The following is a 19,874-nucleotide window of genomic DNA, read 5'->3' as shown; positions in this document are numbered from 1 at the left end:
ATCACTCCAGCACATTTTGCATTGTTTTCAGGTTGTGCTGGGACATGGGCAGTGGGGGTGTGGGAAGACACGGCCGAGAAAGACCAACCAGGTAGTGCAGCGTCTGGACCAGAGAGAAGCTGGACGGACTGGCGACCACAGGAACCACCCCCAGATGTACAAGTACCTGCACCAGGATGTGCCCCACATCGGAGCGGGCTTTAGTGGCGTGTTTAGCCATGTTTGGGGGGGGCGCAGCCTCCCGCTGCTCTCACCACCTCTCCATCTTCACCCTCAGGCCAGCTGCGTTCCCATAGCAACCGAACACAACCCCTGTCACCGGGCTAAATAGATGGGGCGATCCCCCCCACACGCTCTCAGTAATCAGCACACATTTCACACCTGGACCCCACATCCTGCACAGGCATTTTATAAAACGTGAAAATTTAAGCAGAAAATCTCTGCGGTTCATTCAAGCGTCTCGTGTGCTTGTACGAAGTGCCTAGAATATGTGTCCACCCCCGGCAGCAGAGTGGTGCATTCCTCCCTCAGAGTTTGCCAAGTGGAGGCTCAAGGACCGACAAATGCTGGAAATAAAAACGTCGGTTAAAGAGTGTGTTTTAAAAGACCGCAGCGATGTTTATTTCAGGTGGTGGGTTTTGGCTGCGAAACAGAGAGGCTGCGTTTGGGGCCGTTGCTAAGGCGGAGCCTGGGCCTGGGCCCGAGCCCGCCCGGCGTTGCCAGGGTGAGAGGTCAGAGTTGGCCGCCGGGGATGGAGGCTCCGAGCGTCCTGCTGCTGAGCTGCTGCCCGGCTTTCGTGGAGGAGACGCTGGTGAGAGGTAAGCGAGGGACGGGTCGTGGGGGGGACTGGACCCTGAGTATGTTCCTCGCCTCGTCCGGGTAATTACATTTAGCGGCTACAACAGGCGGCCCCGCGAGCTCCACCAGGCCTGAAAACATCGGAGGAGGCCATTAGGCCCATCGTGTCAGTGCCTTCTCATAGACAGAGCAATCCTATTTTCTCCAGAAGGCTACGTTGTTTAATAATTGTAACATTGTTCATAAATGTTATGGTATCCAGCTTCTATCTGGAACCCTCCCAGCTAATGGCGTATTTTTAAAATATGATTCACGAGGAAACACCAGCGCCAATTTTGTTTCATTTATGAGGCGTTTATGTTGCTGGCCAAGCCAGCGTTTATTGTTCATCCTTAATTGCTCCCTTTTCTGGATCTGCCATTTTAAAAGCCAGGTAAGAGGTTCTGCCTCTGCCCCATGAGTTATTTTCCCTCCATTCCCTTTTGATGTTTCTGACTCGTGGTTTCCATCACCCTTACGCACAAAAAGTCAGTACCACTGTCCAAAAAACAGTGCTGTCATCTGCTCTGTGGCTTTCATACTTCGCTTTAATTCGGAGTCATTGGCCCTTTAAGCAAGCCCTGTGGAGTGTTGCAGAACAGAGAGATCTTGGAGTACAGGTGCATTGTTCCTCAAAAGTAGTGAGTCAGGTGAACACTGCTGAAGAAAGTGTTTGGCTCCCTTGCTTTCATTAACTCTAAGCACTGATGTGAATAGTTTCCTTTTATTCATCCATTGTAGACCAGTCATTGTTATGTACATCTAAATTAAATCTCGCAATATCTGCCCTAAGAAGAACAACCTTATTTTCAATTTATTTTTTTGGATGAAATCCCTTGTGTTACATTATTCTGGTTATTTTGTTTTTTATCTTTCTTGGTGACCAGGTTGATGAAGCATTCTAGTTGTGGCCTAAATCTTCAGAAAGATTTAACATAAACTCCATACTTTTATACTCTATGTGATTCTTTGTGCTTTATTAATCACTTTGTTAATGTATCTTGCCACTTTCATGGATTTATGCACATTTACGCTGACATCCCTCTGCTCTTGCACCTATTTTAAAACACTACTATTTAGTCTATACTGACATTACTCATTCTTTATAGAAACAAATTATTACATTCTGATACCATGCTAAATTGTGGATCAATCTGCCGTCCTGGGAAGATAAGCAACTTGTTTTGTGAAGAGCAGTGTTACCAGTGTTGTCCTGGCTACTATATATCCCTCATCATCATTGAAACGGATGATGACACAGTGACTACTAACTGCAAGTTACTGGTCCAGTAACTATGAGTAGGTTGATTATTAATATTTAGAGACCTGGACTATTGATCCAGGGATGGGAATTCAAATCCAACTAGATCTTCTTCTAGATCTTTAGATCTTCAACTAAATTAAAATGCTAATGTCAGTAAAAGTGGTCATAAACCATTGGATTGCTTCAACAATAATAATTAAGTTGCTAATTAAGTGGGGAAGATGCTGGAGTCGATTATTAAAGATGTTATAACAGCGCATTTGGAAAGCAATGACGGGACCGCATGGATTTATGAAGGGGAAATCATGCTCGCTAATCTTTTGGAATTTTTTTGAGGATGTAACAAATAGAATGGATAAGGGAGAGCCAGTGGATGTGGTAGATCTGGACTTTCGAAAAGTCTTTGACAAGGTCCCTCACAAGTTATTAGTGTGCAAAATTAGAGCACATGGTTTTGGGGGTCGGGTATTGACATGGATAGAGAACAGGTCGGTAGACAGGAGGCAAAGAGTAGGAATTAACGGGTCCTTTTCAGAATGGCAGGCAGTGAGTGACTAGTGGGGTGCCTCGATGCTGGGACCCCAGTTGTTTACAATATATATTAATGATTTAGACGAGGGAATTAAATGTAATATCTCTAAGTTTGCAGATGGCACAAAGCTGGGTGGCAGTGTGAGCTGTGAGGAGGATGCTATGAGGCCACAGGGTGACTTGGATAGGTTGGGTGAGTGTGCAGAAGCATGTTAGATGCAGTATAATGTGGATAAATGTGAGGTTATCCACTATGGTGGCAAGAACAGGAAGGCAGATTATTATCTGAATGGTGTCCGATTAGGAGAAGGAGGTGCAACGAGACCTGTGTGTGCTTGTGCATCAGTCACTGAATGCAAGCATGCAGGTACAGCAGGCATTGAAGAAAGCATGTTGGCCTTCTTTGCGAGAGGATTTGAGTTTAGGAGCAAGGAGCTTTTACTGCAGTTGTACAAGGCCCTGGTGAGACCGCATCTGGAGTATTGTGTGCAATTTTGGTCTCCTAATTTGAGGAAGGAAACTATTGCTATTGTGGGAGTGCAGCGTAGGTTCACCAGGTTAATTCCCGGGATGGCGGGACTGACATATGTTGAAAGAATGCGTTGGCTGGGCTTGTATCCGCTGGAATCTAGAAGGGTGAGGGGATCTTATGGAACATATAAAATTCTTAAGGGATTGGACAGGGTAGATGCTGGAAAAAATGTTCCCGATGTTGGGGGAGTCCAGAACCAGGGGTCACAGTTTAAGAATAAGGGGTAGGCCATTTAGGACTGAGATAAGGAAAAACCTTTTCACCCAGAGAGTTGTGAATCTGTGGAATTCCCTGCCGTAGAAGGCAGTGGAGGCCAATTCACTGGATGTTTTCAAGAGAGAGTTAGATTTAGCTCTTGGGGCTAAGGGATATGGGGAAAAAGCCGGAATGGGGTACTGATTTTGGATGATTAATCATGATCATATTGAATGGCGGTGCTGAATTGAAGGACTGAATGGCCTACTCCTGCACTTATTTTCTATGTTTCTATGCTAATTTCCTTCCGACTCGAGCCCGAACTCAGCTGGCCTTACTGTGCCTGCAAGCCCACTAATGTGGTTGATATTTTGTTCTGATGGTGATGTTGATTAAGTTACTGGACAAGTAGCCAAAGATCTAGACCAATGAAGAAGAGACTTTATTTCAAACCCTACCATGGCAATTGAGTATTTTAATTTGAGTAATTAAATAAGTCTGGAATTTAAGGAACAAAAATGGACCTGATAACATTAATCATAATCATAATTTGTTAGCCAAATATGTTTTGCAATATACGAGGAGTTTGGTGTGCCATACAGTTGTATCAAAAAAGCAACAAGACACACAACTACATAAAATTTTAACATAAACATCCACCTCAGGGAGGCTCCTCCACATTCCCCACTGTGATGGAAGGCAATAACGTCTTATCTTCTTTCCTCCTTTCCTCCCACGGTCGGGGGAGTCGAACCATCCGCAGCCGGCGATCGAGCTCCCACGTCGGGGCGGTCTAAGCTCCCGCACCGGGATGGTCTAAGCTCCCGCATCGGAATGGTCGAAACCCCTGCGGCTTGGAGTTCATGAAGCCGGTCATCATCCAGGGACAGCGGCTCCACGAAGTTAAAGTCTGCAGGTTGGAGCACCAAAGGCCGACCCGTGGCAAAGGGATCACCCTCTCCAAGATGTTAACGTCCGCAGGTTGCGTGATTTTGGAGCTCTAGAAGTCCCAAACAAGAGGCCGCCAACTGCACGATGTTAGGCCGCAGTGCAGACGGAGACACGACACAGAGAAAGTTGCTTCTCCGTCGAGGAAAGAGATAAAAAAAGTTTCCACCACCACCCCCCACTAATACAAAACTAAAGATAAGCTAAAACATACATTTTAGAACAAACTAAAAACACAAAGAATGAAAAAGATGGAGACAGACCATTGGTGAGGCAGCCATTGTGTGGCCAGGTAGGCTATGGATTGTCAAAGAAAAACTCGTCTAATTCTCTCATGTCCTTGAGAGAATGAAAAAAGAAATTGCATCCATATCTAGTCTGTTCTATATATGTACCAAAAGTGTTATGGGCAGTTTGGGATGATTTTTCCCACCTTTGGCCATTCAAAATGAGGAATAAATCCTCTTCACATTGACACCTATATCAAGTGAGTGAATGATTTTCTTTTAGAAAAAGATAATTACGGATAAGGGTGGCGATTTAGACATCTTTTAATTAATCTATGAAGGGACCCTAATGTATTGCTGTAGACAGAAGTATCTGATATACAAAAGCTTGATGTGACTGTGCAGAAGGAAACTTTGTCCACATCTCTGATGTTTAACCCAGAATCACATAAAAAATAAGTGATCTTACAAGTTTATTCATTACTGTTCATTGGACACATTGGCTGTAATCTTTCCAAAATTACGAAGTGATTACATGTAAGATTATTTTTTTAATAGTGAAGTGCCCTTTCTGGACTTGCTGAGTATGCTTTGGGTGCCTTATATCGCATTTTATTGCATCCGGTGGCTGAGGATAAGTTAGGTTATTTGTAACTTGGGCCCTTTAAGATCCTCACTTTGTAAATTAGGCCAATTTTATATACATTCATATATGGTACAGAAATTTCCACTTAATTAATATATTCAGTCCCTCAGGAGGACAGTAGTACGGCCGATCTTTTGTCTGAATTTTAGATCAATTCTGGAATTATGGATAAATTTTCAGATAATTTTAATATTTGATAAGGGTGCCTTTAATATCAATGTTTGTGTTGTCAATGGAATGTTTTACAAGTAAATATACTCGGTGAATCCAGAAAATAAAAGTCCGAGTTATACAAAATATAAACAGACTTTTGGGCCCACCATGTCCATGCTGATCATTTTGCCCGGCTATACTAATTCCGTTCAGCCGCATTAAATCCATATCCTTCTGTATACCAGATATTTGGTGCCTATCGAAATGTAGTGATTATAACTGAGTCTACCATTTCCTGGCAGAGTTCTCACCACTCTTTGTTATTTAAAAAGCATTCCTTTCAAATCCCTTTGAAAACTCCTTCCTCTCATCTTTATACTGTGCCCTCTTGTTTTTGATGCCCCTATCATGAGGAAAACATATTCTATCTACCCTGTCTGTGCCTCCATTCATTTTAATTTTAACTCTGGGTCAGGTCGCCCCCTCAGCCTATTTCAGTCTACGGGAAACAAACCGACCTTTCCATTCTCTTCCTTTGACTAAAGTTCTCCAATTATGATGTAAATGCAATCTCACGTATCCCATTATTATTGTCATCGGCTGTATTGAAACTTGTGTATTCTTGTAAGATTTATTGCTGATTCTGTAACTTTTTCTTATTAAAATCAGTGGTTTACAGTAAATCAGTAATCTTATTACAAAAACTGCACAGGGTAAAATCGGTTATCTTTAATTCCCAATAGCATGGTTTATACATGAGAGCTGTTTTCTTGAGAGCTCTACTAAAGTCTTGTGTCATCAAATAAAGGTCAGCCTTGGTAAAATTAATGGCAAGTTGATGTTGGTTTAGTGCTGACATTGGTCTTGACACATGCTGCTATAAATTGGAGACAGTCACTTTTTTCCATCTACGTGATTGAGGTTCTGTTTATTTCCCTACCTTGAAGTCCTCCATAGCCTTGCTTGATGTTATTAGAATGATCGTCTCCTACTATTTGCCCATGGTTTCTTTGCCATCTTTTAAGCCTGGCTTTGAAATGCTGACATGTGATAATCAGCATTCTTTAGGTTTACTGACGGCAGAGGAATCTATTTTTGAAAGTGGAATAAACTGGTATCCATTACATCAATACCTGTTTTTTTTTTCTCTCTCGATGCTTCTGGCCGAAATATATAAATTTTGTTTTGCCCTGCAGATACCAGGCATCATCTGATATCTCTTTTATCCATGAATCGTATGTAATTTTATGCCTCAATAGACAGCATCTATTTGTTGTTTGAACAATATTCACCAAAGTGTAAAACAAGCAGCAATTATGCCTGATTTCACAGTTCTTGCATTGAATCATACAGATGGATTATTTTCTCTCCATCTACCGTTGAAAGCACCATGATCCTGGTGTCATAGTTATACAACACAGAAAAAGGCCCTTCACTGCAACTCATCCATGTTGACCATGATGCCTCATCTAGGCTAGTCCCATATGGCCCATATCCTTCTAAACCTTTCCTATCCATATCGCTATCCAAGTGTTTTTAAATGTTGTTATAAACTTGCCACAACTACTTCCTATTTTTTTTTGTTTACTAGTTATAAAATGTATACATGACGGGGGGGGGAGGGATTGAATGAAAAGCAAGCAATCATACAACTGGTGATTTTTGCCAATGAAAATAATTAATTAATTAATCCGTTCCACTGGCAAAAATCGCCAGTTGGATGATTACATGCTACTTTTCTGCAGTTATGTTGGAGTAAGCATGCTGGTTGATCATTGTTGGGTATGAGATGGCTGGGTGATTGGAGGCAGTGATCATGTCACAGTTCCAGGAACATTTCAGGACAGACTTGGAGTACCATTTGAAACCAGGATGTAAAAGTTGGAATGGAAAGGAATACTTTAAAGTTGCATTCCCTCTGATTGTAGGCAAATGTTTTACAATAGATCATTGTGAATAGTTAATAAGATAGGCTAGGCTTTGTTCTCCTTCATGAATATCCAAAGAATGGTTACTTGAATGAGTTCTTCGCATCTAGCTTAATGCCTTTTACAAAACCTGCCCACTTCAGTAATGGAGAAAAAAATGCCTGACAAATTTGGTTGCAGTTATCAGGTTTGAAGTTGATTTTGCTTTATGTAAATCTCTAAGCTATTCGCATACATATGTGAGCCATTCTGCATGCAATAAAATTATTATTGTACTAAAACAAGCCAGTGCTGCTGTGAAAATGTTTAGAGTGATAAATTGCAAACGTGAAGTAAAACAAAATTGGACCATAAATGAAATGCCCGAGTGCTTTTGTAAATTAGGCCCAGCCAAGTGAAACATGATAGGCATTATTTTATTTTTATTTAAAATCTGTTACAGGGTTTGGCTTAGGTTGCAAAGATATGTCAAGCCAAAGTTAGCCTTGGTAAATGTTTCACCTAATTTGATGTAACTTGAGTTGGCTTTAAGTATGAAAACTGGTTGTCAAGTTGCTATTGCAGAGTATTGTGAATAAAGTATAAGCTAAACTTAAGGGAATTGGTCCTCATAATGAAATACATTTACTAGCTTAGGAGAAAAAACCCAATAAATGTGTCCTTGTGCAACATGTTGGGTGTCAAAATACTATTTAGATGAATTCATAAAACGTTTGCGAGCTCTTCAATCTATTTGTATACACGTGTAAGACATTCTGCATGCAATAAATCTCATCAACCAGATTTAAGCGGAATGGCTAGTTAATCCTTTTTTGACAACAGCTATTGTTAGTCCTGTTCCAACAAAGGTTCCTGCTCTTTTCCTGATATCTTCCTGGAAGCTACGTAATAGAAAAAGGGTTTATGTTCTTCTCCAGAAGAGAAAATTCCCTGGGACTGTTGTTTACATAAATAATGTTATACCCTAGTGAGATTTGACTCTGAGATTAGAGTTGAACTAATGAAGCTAACAATCCATCATCTCCAATTGTCTCCATCTTTACAATGGACCAATCTAATCAGGAGCCCAGTATTACATTTTCACTGTTCCTGTTGGGTACATTTAGTAAACAAATTTTGTTGATTTTTTTGTTCCCCACCAAGTGATAATGTTATACTGGCTAAATACTAAAGGCAGCACTGCAGAAGAGATTCCCAGGGACGACAAGAGCATATTGCTGGAATAGGAAAGTTAAATAGCTTTTTAGGCTGCACCTTAGCTAGTTTATTTGAATTAATTTAGTAAGGGAATAATTTGAAATGGGGTTTAAAAGACATTGTGAGGTAAATTTCCATACTGGGAAATTAATATTCAACAATGTATCTAGCACAAAAACATGACACTATCTTTTCTGGTTTTGTATTTGAAACATTTTTCTGACATTATGTAATTTCCACTTTAAGGGATTCCTTGCCAAAAACTGCACTGTATACAGTTAGACTTTGTGACCTTAAGAGAACAAAACTACTTTAGCAGAATTGTTATGTGGTGTGATACCTCTGATTTTCGCATGCCATAATTTGCCCAGAGCATCATCATGGGAATACTGGTTTTCATTTAAAATTTATTGCTGAAAACAAAACAGAAAGGAAGGTCATATTAAAAATTTCTGTTGGAAAATTGATTTTGGTTCTTTGATGTCCTCGCATTGTATTAGGTTCCTACTTATGAAGATTATATGCTGCACGTTATTGGTTCATGAATGAAATTATAAGCACAGGGAGGGAGAAACTGTCAATATTTTGAATTGATAGTCTTTCATTAGGAAAAATTAGAAAATAATGAGTTTTATGCTGTGGAGGAGTGGGGAGAGGAAAAGTGGAGGGAACAAAAGGAATATCTGACAGAAAGTAGAGTCTAAGGAGGCTGAGCTTTGCAAATGGTGGTGATGGCTGAGAGTAGATGACAATTTGTCAATTGCAGGTGATCTGCCTAATATTAAAGGAGAATAACTAAAATTGAATGAAGACAGTGGAAAACAAATAAAATGCTGAAACTGAATTGTAGAACACAATGGTTGCTAGAAATCTGAAATGATAAAATATGCTGAAGATACCCAGGGCAGGGAAAGATTGAGTTAATGTTCCTGGTTGTTAACCTTTCCTTTGAATCATTGGGAGGTGTCAAAATGAAAGCTAATGGAGAACTAAATGACAAGCAACTGGATTCTCTGTCACCTGAATGAGTAAGTGATCGTGCTCAGTTGATTTAAAGTGCAAAGCAACTAGCATTTGTTTTTACAAGTAAATGCATTTATTCTTTGAGAAATGTGAATGATAGTAAATAGAATATTTTCCAGGTGTAAGCACTGAATGTGCCTAAGTGAAACTTCCATAAAGCTCACCTACATATTTAAAAACAAAATACATTAGCTTCTTTCTGCTGCCATTTAAGATGTTTGAGGTATGAGGTGTTTCCACTACAGGGGAAATGCTTATACATGATTTATTTTAATGCTGGGTGACTAATGCAGAACAACAGCCACATTGTTGTGACAGTGCTAGGTTGTGGTCCAATGGCAAGGGATGGAGACTAGACACAGCTGTACATTTCAAGTCCAGTTCACCTGACTAACCAGACTGGCGCTGTATGTTATCTGTATTATTCTGTTTCAGTTCCACAAGGTGGCTATGGTCTCATGGCTTGCAAATCCATTTGATATACAGTACCTTGCCTTGCTTTGAAGTAAAAGTTGGGTAGTTTAACAAATTATATGCCTAATGGGATTACTCGTTTAGAAAAAGTGCATTGATGGAATTTCTCAATTTTTGATTAATTTTGAAAAGTTTTGGTTAGTTCTTGATGGCCAAAACTATTTTTTACTGTCAACAAAAAACTATTGCGTTTGGCAAAAACATGTGGCAAAAGCATTGCTAAGCCGTGAGGTGGAAATGTGTCAAAAACATTGTATAGTTGCTTCAACACCATCTTGAGGAGTAATATGTAAAATATATTAAAATGTTCGTGTTGAGGTGAACTTGAAAAACCTGTGATGCCATTCAAATAGAGGTATGTAATCATCCCTCGAGCAACCCCATTAAATTGGATCAGCCCCTCACTCATTCCATTGTTGATATTTAGGCACTATTTATTAACTCCACTAGACCAGGCAATCTGTTAAATTAAAAAAATGTACCTTTCAGTACAAAAGTGTGGATGCCATTGTTTACCTCAGCCTTGATGCCTGTGGTTTGCTGAGTAAAGTTAAACAACATATTTTGTGAAACAGGGATGGGCAGGTAATGTCTGGAGAAATCCATTGCGAGTGATGACCACAATTCAGTGAGCTTTAAGGTAGTCATGGAAAAGGATAAGGTTGAACCTAGATTGAAGAAGGTCTTAATTCAACTGTATAAAGTAGAACCTGGTGACTACATTGGGAGCAGCTGCTGGAAGGAAAAAATAATTTGATAATGTGTTTAAAAGCAAAATAGTAAGAGTCCAGGAGAAATGAGAGACTGGAGATGGCTATTGTTGTCATATTCAAGAAAAGTGGTAATAATAAACCAGGAAATAAGCTAATCTGCCTTGTGCCAACAGCAGTGAAACTTAGAAAAATCTTAGGGATGTGATTTATGATTATTTGGAAAAGTAAGGATTAATTAGGGGTTTTGTGCATGGAAAATCTTGCCTTTCAAATCTTGAGTTTATTGAGGTAATGTCAAAGAAAGTTAATGATCGCAAGGCAATAGACATGGTATATTTACATTTGCAAAGATTTTACCAAGTTCTTGCATGGTAGGCTGATCCAGAAAGTTGGGGCAATGGGATCCAAGATGTTTTGGATCCAAAATTGGTTTGTTGACAGAAGGAAGAGATAAGTGGAGGAGGATTGTTTCACTGACCAGAAGTTTGAAAGCAGTAGTGTACGGCGGGGATCGGTGTGGTACCTTTGTTCTTTTGTTAAACATAACATGTTTTAGATAAGAATATCTGTAGTCAGATAAGCAAGCGTTCCGATAACATGAAGATTGGTGATATTGTGGTAGTGACGATGGTTACCTGAGGACACAAGGACATAATTCAGCTGGAAAGTTGAATGGAATGGTAGCAGATGGAATTTAATCCATGCAAGTGAGAGGTGATGCACTTTTTGTTGTCTAAGGAAGGATGTGTATAGTAACCTTGACGTACGGAGCTTCTCAGGGTCCTTGACAGCGTGGATGTGCAGAGGGGTGACAATTCATGGCTCATTAAATGGTGATACAGGTGGATAGAGTAGTGAGGAAGCCATTTAGCTTGCTTGTTTTGATAGGCAAGTTTAAGAATTGAGTCTAAAAGTTGGGACATCGAGTTGCAGTTGTATAAGAAAATGTTTCAGGATCAATTGGAACACCGGGTGCAGTTCTGGTCACCATACTTTAGAAAAGATCTGGTATCTTTTGAAGAAGCACAAAACATGTTGCTCTTGACTTTAGTTTCATGGGGAGATTGGATAAACTGGGATTGTTCCCATTGGAGTACAGAGGGGCTGGAGGGTGCCCTTACTGAGATTTATAACATTGAGGGCGTAGATAGAATAGTCAGCTTTTGCCAAGGGTGGGTGCTTGTAAAACTGGAAGACGTGGGTTTCTGATTCACGGGAAATATTTGAAGAAGAGTTGAGCAGCAATATTATCCCAGATTCTGGCACCATTCAATCAGATTATCAATCACCATCCTCCGACTCATCATTACCTGTAATTTGTCCAACATTGGTGGTGTTATCGGCGAAATCAAAGAAGGCATTGGAACTGTCTGGCTACACAGTCATAGATAGAGAGAGTGAGTAATGAGCACACAGCCCTGAGGTGCTCCTCTGCTGATTAATTATTGAGGAAGTAGTGCTGTTGTCAATTCGTCTTGTTTGTGGTATGTCATTGAGAAAGTTGAAGATCCAGTTGAACAGGGATGAGCAGACGACGTATAAAAAATAAAGTGGATGAGCTGAAGTATAAAAAATAAAATAACAGTAGCCTGGATATAGGGTACAAGTTGAATCAAGAATTAAAATTGGCATGTCGCAGAAGTAATGCTACAGTGGTTATGGAAGACTTCAACATGCAGGTAGACTGGGAAAATCAGCTTGGTAATGGACCCCAAGAAAGGGAGTTTGTGGAGTGCCTCCGAGATGGATTCTTAGAGCAGCTTGTACTGGAGCCTACCATGCAGAAGGATTTAGTGTTGTATAATGAACTGGATTTGATAAGGGAACGAGGTAAAAGAGCCATTAGGTAGTGATCATAATATGATAAGTTTTAATCTACAATTTGAGAGGGAGAAGGGAAAATCAGAAGTGTCAGTATTGCAAGGGGACTATGGAGGCATGAGAGAGAAGCTGGCCAGAGTTGACTGGAAAGATACCCTAGCAGGGAAGACCGTGGAACAACAATGGCAGGTATTTCTGGGAATAATACAGAAGGTGCAGGATCAGTTCATTCCAAAGCGGAAGAAAGATTCTAAGGGGAGTAAGAGGCAACCGTGGCTGACAAGGGATGTCAAGGACAGTATAAAAATGAAGAAGTATAACATAGCAAAGATGAGTGGGAAGCCAGAGAATTGGGACTCTTTTAAAGAGCAACAGAAGATAACTAAAAAGGCAATACGGGGAGAAAAGATGAAGTACGAAGGTAAGCTAGACAAGAATATAAAGGAGGATAGTAAAAGCTTATTTAGGTATGTGAAGAGGAAAAAATATAGTTAAGACAAATGTTGGTCCCTTGAAAACAGAAGCAGGTGAATTTATTATGGGGAACAAGGAAATGGAAGACGAGCTGAACAGGTACTTTGGATCTGTCTTCACTAAGGAAGACACCAACAATCTCCCAGATGTTCTAATGGACAGAGATCCTAGGGTGACGGAGGAACTGAGGTAAATTAACATTAGGCAGGAAATGGTGTTTGGTAGACTGATGGGACTGAAGGCTGATAAATCCCCAGGGCCTGATGGTCTGCATCCCAGGGTACTTAAGGAAGTGGCTCTATAAATCGTGGACGCATTGGTGATCATTTTCCAATGTTCTATAGATTCTGGATCAGTTCCTGTGGATTGGAGGGTAGCTAATGTTATCCCACTTTTTAAGAAAGGAGGGAGAGAGAAAGTGGGAAATTATAGACCAGTTAACCTGACATCAGTGGTGGGGAAGATGCTGGATTCAATTATGAAAGAAGAAATTGCGGAACATTTGGATAGCAGTAACAGGATCGTTCCAAGTCAGCATGGATTTATGAAGGGGAAATCATGCTTGACTAATCTTCTGGAATTTTTTGAGGATGTAACTAGGAAAATGGACAAGGGAGAGCCAGTGGATGTAGTGTACCTGGACTTTCAGAAAGCCTTTGATAAGGTCCCACATGGGAGATTAGTGGGCAAGATTAGAGCACATGGTATTGGGGGTAGGATGCTGACATGGATAGAAAATTGTTTGGCAGACAGGAAACAAAGAGTAGGGATTAACGGGTCTCTTTCAGAATGGCAGGCAGTGACTAGTGGGGTACCGCAAGGCTCCGTGCTGGGACCGCAGCGATTTACAATATACATTAATGACTTGGATGAAGGGATTAAAAGTAACATTAGCAAATTTGCAGATTGCACGAAGCTGGGTGGCAGTGTGAACTGAGAGGATGCTATGAGGATGCAGGGTGACTTGGACAGGTTGTGTGAGTGGGCAGATGCATCGCAGATGCAGTTTAATGTGGATAAATGTGAGATTATCCACTTTGGTGGTAAGAACAGGAAGGCAGATTATTATCTGAATGGTGTCAAATTAGGAAATGGGGAAGTACAAAGAGATCTGGGTGTCCTTGTCAAGTTTACTTTATTTGTCACATACACATACAAGATGTGCAGTGAAATGAAAGTGGCAATGCCTGCGGATTGTGCTAAAACTACAAAATAGAATCGAATTTTTTTTTTTAAAGAGACAACACAAAAAATTTAATTAATACAGTAAATTAGTCCCTAGTGATATAAGAGTTAACAGTCCTGATGGCGTGTGGGAAGAAACTTCGTCTCATCCTCTCTGTTTTCACAGTGTGACAGCGGAAGCGTTTCCCTGACCGTTGCAGCTGGAACAATCCGTTGCTGGGGTGGTAGGGGTCCCCCATAATGTTGCTGGCTCTGGATCTGCACCTCCTGATGTATTGGATCTGCAGGGGGGCGAGTGTAGTTCTCATAGTGCGTTCAGCCGAATGCACTACTCTCCGCAGAGCCTTCCAGTCCTGGGCAGAGCTGTTCCCAAACCAGATTGAGATGTTGCTGGACAAGATGCTTTCTACAGCCTCAGAGTAGCACGAAGGATCCTCAGAGAGACTGAATTTCCTCAGCTGTCTGAGGTGGTAAAGGCGCTGCCTTGCCTTACTCACCAGTGCGGCAATGTGTGTTATCCATGTCAGATCCTCTGTGATGTGGTCTCCCAGGTATTTAAAGCTGTTCATCAGTCACTTAAAGTTAGCATGCAGGTACAGCAGGCAGTGAAGAAAGCTAATGGCATGTTGGCCTTTATGACAAGAGGAGTTGAGTATAGGGGCAGTTGTACAGGGCTCTAGTGAGACTGCACCTGGAGTACTGTGTGCAGTTTTGGTATCCAAATTTGAGGAAGGACATTCTTGCTATTGAGGGAATGCAGCATAGGTTCACTAGGTTAATTCCCGGAATGGCGGGACTGTCGTATGTTGAAAGATTGGAGCGACTAGGCTTGTACACGCTGGAATTTAGAAGAATGATAGAGGATCTTATTGAAACATATAAGATTATTAAGGGATTGGACACGTTAGAGGCAGGAAACATGTTCCCAATGTTGGGGAAGTCCAGAACCATGGGCCACAGTTTAAGAATAAGGGGTAGGCCATTTAAAACGGAGATGAGGAATAACGTTTTCAGTCAGAGTTGTAAATCTGTGGAATTCTCTGCCTCAGAAGGCAGTGGAGGCCAATTCTCTGGATGCTTTCAAGATAGAGCAAGATAAAGCGACGGGGGTGTATGAAGGCTGGAACGGGGTACTGATTGTGAATGATCAGCCATGCTCACATTGAATGGCAGTGCTGGCTCGAAGGGCCGAATGGCCTACCCCTGCACCTATTGTCTATTGTCTATAAACCCCATTCATCAAGTTAGATAAGTTTGGAGAGGAAGATGGTATTGAACACCGAGCTGTAGTTGATGAACAACTGTCTGATGTACGACTTATTGTCCAAGTGGTGTAGTGCAGACTGCAGAGCCAGCAAAATCACATCCCCTGTGAATCTATTGCAGCAGTAGACAAATTGTAGTGGGTCCAGGCTCTTGCTAAGTAGGAGTTGAAATGCGCCATAACTAACCTCTCGAAGCATTTCATCACCATGTACATTAGTGCCACAGGGCAGTTGTGTTATTGGAGCATGTCATCCTGCTCTTCTTGGATAGGAAAGAAATGTGATTAAATGGGATTAGTGTAGATGGGCAAAAAGATTAGTGTGGTCATTGTGGGCAAAGCAGGCCTTAAACTTGAAATAGGAGTATTCTGTTGGATGTAAAGGTGTTGTTCTAGTTTGATACTTGAAATTGGAGAATTCAATATTCATGTGGTTGTGAAATTTATATCTGCAAGACTGAGCATAGACTAGCTGACCATTTCGCTCATCAACCTTGTCTATTGCATTTGGCGCTCCCAATGTGGCTTCCTGTACATTGGCAAAACCAAATATAGACTAGACGACCATTTCACTGAACACGTGCTCTGTTTGCTAAGACCTGTTAAAGGTCCCAGTTGCTAGCCATTTTAACTCTCCTTCCCATTCCCAAACCAACCTTTCTGTCCTTGCGCTCCTCCACTGGTGGAGTGAGGCCACAAGCAAACTGGAAGGACACCACCTCTTATGCTGCTTGGGTAGCCTATTGGCACAAACATTGATTTCTCTACTTCCAAGTAATGCTCCCTTACCCCCTTCTCCTCTTCCCTGCCCCCCTCCATCCCTGGTATCCACCAGCTTACCAGGCTTTCCCTCACCCTACCCTTCTTTCCTAGCTCTCCCACTACTATCAGTCTAAAGAAGGGTCCCAACACAAAATGTCATCTGTCCATCTCCCTCCACTGATGCTGCCTGACCTGCTGACTTCCTCCAGCACCTTTGTTTTTTGCTCAATTTGAGTGTACTTTACCTCTGTCAAATTGCCCAAAATAACCTATTGGTATATAGTACAACAAATGTGGTGTGTTTGGGATAGTTGTAAAATTCAACTTTAAAAAAAATTTGCAGCCACTGTTTTCTTTTCATTTTGGGGCTGAATTGTAATTGCTATGGTAATATTTTTTTTCCTGCCTCATTAACAAACCACAGAGGAAACATTAACTTTCAGTTTTAGTTTTAAATTAGCAAACATAATTGGGTTTCTAGTATGTGTTGGACTGGGTAATACTGCTTACTCAGTAGAATCCAGATGGCTACCTAAAGCGGTGATTTTCAAACTTTCTACATAACCAACCTTTTCCAAATATTGACATTGTCGAACTTCCAAAAGATCATTTAGGCTTCACAAAGGAAGAAAAATCTTTGCCTGCAGCTGTTCAAATTTCACTTCAATGCTTAGTGATCACTTTGATGCCTTTGGTTGGGACCCTTGTAATGCAGTCTGACCTTTCAAGATAGCTTTGTCAGGAAATAGTGATTTATTTTGCATTATTTCACATTTGTTTGCAACGGATTTTATTGTGCGGTGTGGAGGGTGGGTGGTGAGTTGGCATATAAAAAGGTCAAGAGGTAAAGAGGAGAAGCTGCCACTAACATACTAGGGCCGTCCCCTTTTTCCACTGCTTTTCTCTATCACATTGTTTGCCTCTCTCACCATCTGTCACCATCTGCCAGTTTTGTATTTTGCTGCTGGAAATGGCCTTTTACTGACTGTACAAGAGTGAATGTAGTTTCTTGTATTTACATGTTGCTAATGATTGCATTAAAACATCCCTCAAGCAAAATTAAAACCCATACTGCTACGCAGTTTTCTTACAACTCTACCACGTGAAAATTCCCTGATGCAGCGCAATTTTATCCTCCTGTACTGATGTGTCCAATAATAATTGTTGCAGTTTTTTTATTTTTAAATTCTCTATTTTTGCAAGTTGTTTTCTCTTTTTGGTTTTGCTATTTGTGAAAGCAATTATGTTTTTCTGGGGAGTAGATTGACCTTTGCTTCATGTTATGGAGTTTCACAGGTGTATATAATGTTGAAATCAACTTTCCCATTATTTCACCTGTATCTTTAGGTGTGCACATTATGCCATCCAGGAATTCTGGTAGCCTTCAGAGTAGCCTTCTCTAAGTGTGTGTTACACCAGGACTAGCCGAAGCACATAATTTAAAAAAAACCCATAGGTATGAATAGAATTAAGTTCCTGAGTCTTTGTGTGTTGCATTATCAGGGTTTGATATGTTCACTAGCCATGGTTTTAGCTATTCCAATTGAGTTCCCTGGACAACTTGTGTGTTACATTATCAGAGTTTGAAATGCTCACTGGTCATGGTTTAGGTATTCCAATTGCACAGTATATTCAAAAGCATCAATGCTTCGTCCTTGGGAGATATCTCTCAAACATGGTTATGGGGAGAAGGCAAGGGAATGGGGTTAGGAGGAAAAGATAGATCAGCCACGATTGAATGGCGGAGTAGATTTGATTGGCTGAATGGCCTAATTCTACTCCTATCATTTATGATAACACTGATGCAAAATATTAGCTGCAAATGCTTCCAAATCTTTTCCAATTTTTAGACCCACCTAAGAAAGGGCTGAGCGCTCTACTCATTATTCAGGTCACAATTGCAGGGCTCTAGAATCTATCCTCTGGCATCTAAGGTATCCTAGCCAAACTGCCGAACATGGTTTTGCACACATATAGCCGTCCATTATTACCAGAGAGACTAAAGTAGATTTGACATGTGAAGGGCTATTTTACAAAATGGATCCCTATGGTAGCAGTCCAGAAATACTTAAAAAAAAAAAAATAGAATGGCTTCAAGGTACAGCAGAATGGTGTGATTTTGTTTTATTTCATTCTCTACTATTGACGTAGTATTTACAATGGAGCTGATCTTGGAATCAAAGAAATTGTATTACGATGGGTGAAACATATGCTGCCTTTATAAATATTATTTTTTTAAACCTTATTTACAAGGCTGTTCTTTAAATTGGTGTACTTTCATGGGTTTCTAATTTCTAAAAGCCTGCATCACCTGCAAAAAAAGTATAGCTCATTTATTTGCTCAAAAATTTGAATTGCCCAATACAGTAAACCCTCATTACAACAGACCATGAGGGATGGGGAATGGTGTCCATTATTGCCGATTGTCTGTTTTAATTACGGTATTATTGCACGTAGTTGAAACAAAGAGCTGCAGATGATGGTTAATAGTCAAAAGGGACACAAAATACTGGAGTAACTCAGTGGATCAGGCAGCATTGCTGGAGAACATGGATAGGTGACACCAGGACCCTTCCTCAGACTGATTCAGTCCGCTGAGTTACTCCAGCACTTTGTGTCGTTTCACCTTAAAACCTGGTGTCGACGCTGCTGGTCTGCACCAGCGAGCCCTTCTTTACCCACCCACCTTAACATCAAAACGCATTGTTTTTCTAACTCGGACATTTTTGGGGACTGGAATCGAAAGACTAATTTCTTGCCTGATAAAACTGTGCTTCATTTCAATCCAATCTTCAAACAAATTCCTCTTGTATTCTTGGAAATATTGTGTAGCTGAGGCACTCAATTAGTAGCTCTCCTTATACAATAAACCCTCGTTATAACGAACCTTGTGGGGGGGGAGTGGTGTCCGTTTCTGCTGATTGTCCACTATAACCGATTAATGTATAATGAAACAAAGAACTGCAGATTATGATTACTACGCACAAGGACACAAAGTGCTGGAGTAACTTAGAGGGTCAGGCAGTATTTCTGGAGAATATCAGGACCCTTCTGCAGACCAATCCAGTCTGTTGAGTTACTCCAGCACCCTGTGTCGTTTCACCTAAAACTAGCCACAGATGCTGCTAGTCTGCACCAGCGCATTTCCCCCTCATCAGCTACCCTTAGTCTGCCACCAACGACAAAATGGACCTGGCCACCGTAGGTCCCCACCCCTCCCACCAGCCGCCACACCATCCCCACCCTCCCTCCCGCGCCAGCCAGCACCCTGGCCGTTCCTCACTTGGCCTCCCCCTCCCTCTTCCCCACAGCTGCCGACACCCTCCAAGGTGGAGTATGTTGCCGATTCCGGGGGAGACGGTGGAGGAGACGGTGGAGGAGGGTGGAAGGAGAGGCCAAGTGAGATGAGCGACGGGAGGAGGAGGTGGCGGCAGTGGAACAGGCTGAAAGCAAGAAGCAGCATCCGGTGAGAGGTGAGCGAGCCTCAAAGTGGCTTAGTGTCCCGCAGGCGGCAGCAGCCCGAAGAAAGCACTGTCCCCAGGGGCTGCAATGTGAGGCACAATAACAACCATGCTAACCAGATTGCACACTGGGTGATAAAAGGCTCGCTGGTGCATCTTGCAAGCCAGGGGTAGTGTCGGAAACCGGGGCTGAAGAGGCCATGCAAGCTGGGAGGGCGTTGCTATAACTGAAATCTGTT

The 19,874-nt window shown here is 41.4% G+C and overlaps 2 protein-coding genes across 8 annotated transcripts in view; one reads left to right on the top strand and one right to left on the bottom strand.

Annotated features, from left to right (window-relative positions):
• Window positions 1–289, bottom strand: part of iqch (IQ motif containing H) — a 121,998-nt gene extending 121,709 nt beyond the window's left edge. For all 7 annotated transcript variants that reach the window (XM_078427556.1, XM_078427559.1, XM_078427558.1 and 4 more), the window contains exon 1: window positions 167–289. In XM_078427556.1, the coding sequence (XP_078283682.1) occupies window positions 167–220 (54 nt within the window). In that variant the 5' untranslated portion in view covers window positions 221–289. The remainder of the gene's footprint in view (window positions 1–166) is intronic.
• aagab (alpha and gamma adaptin binding protein) overlaps window positions 1–19,874 on the top strand; it is a 33,491-nt gene that overhangs the window by 224 nt on the left and 13,393 nt on the right. Inside the window, exon 2 of the mRNA XM_078427567.1 lies at window positions 629–818. Within this exon, the coding sequence (XP_078283693.1) occupies window positions 752–818 (67 nt within the window). The 5' untranslated portion in view covers window positions 629–751. The remainder of the gene's footprint in view (window positions 1–628; window positions 819–19,874) is intronic.

The sequence above is a fragment of the Rhinoraja longicauda genome, chromosome 33 (genome assembly GCF_053455715.1).
Source record: "Rhinoraja longicauda isolate Sanriku21f chromosome 33, sRhiLon1.1, whole genome shotgun sequence".
Classification (NCBI taxonomy): domain Eukaryota; kingdom Metazoa; phylum Chordata; class Chondrichthyes; order Rajiformes; family Arhynchobatidae; genus Rhinoraja; species Rhinoraja longicauda.
The sequence above is the reverse complement of the archived record's forward strand: the minus strand, read 5'-3'. Positions and strand labels throughout refer to the sequence as shown.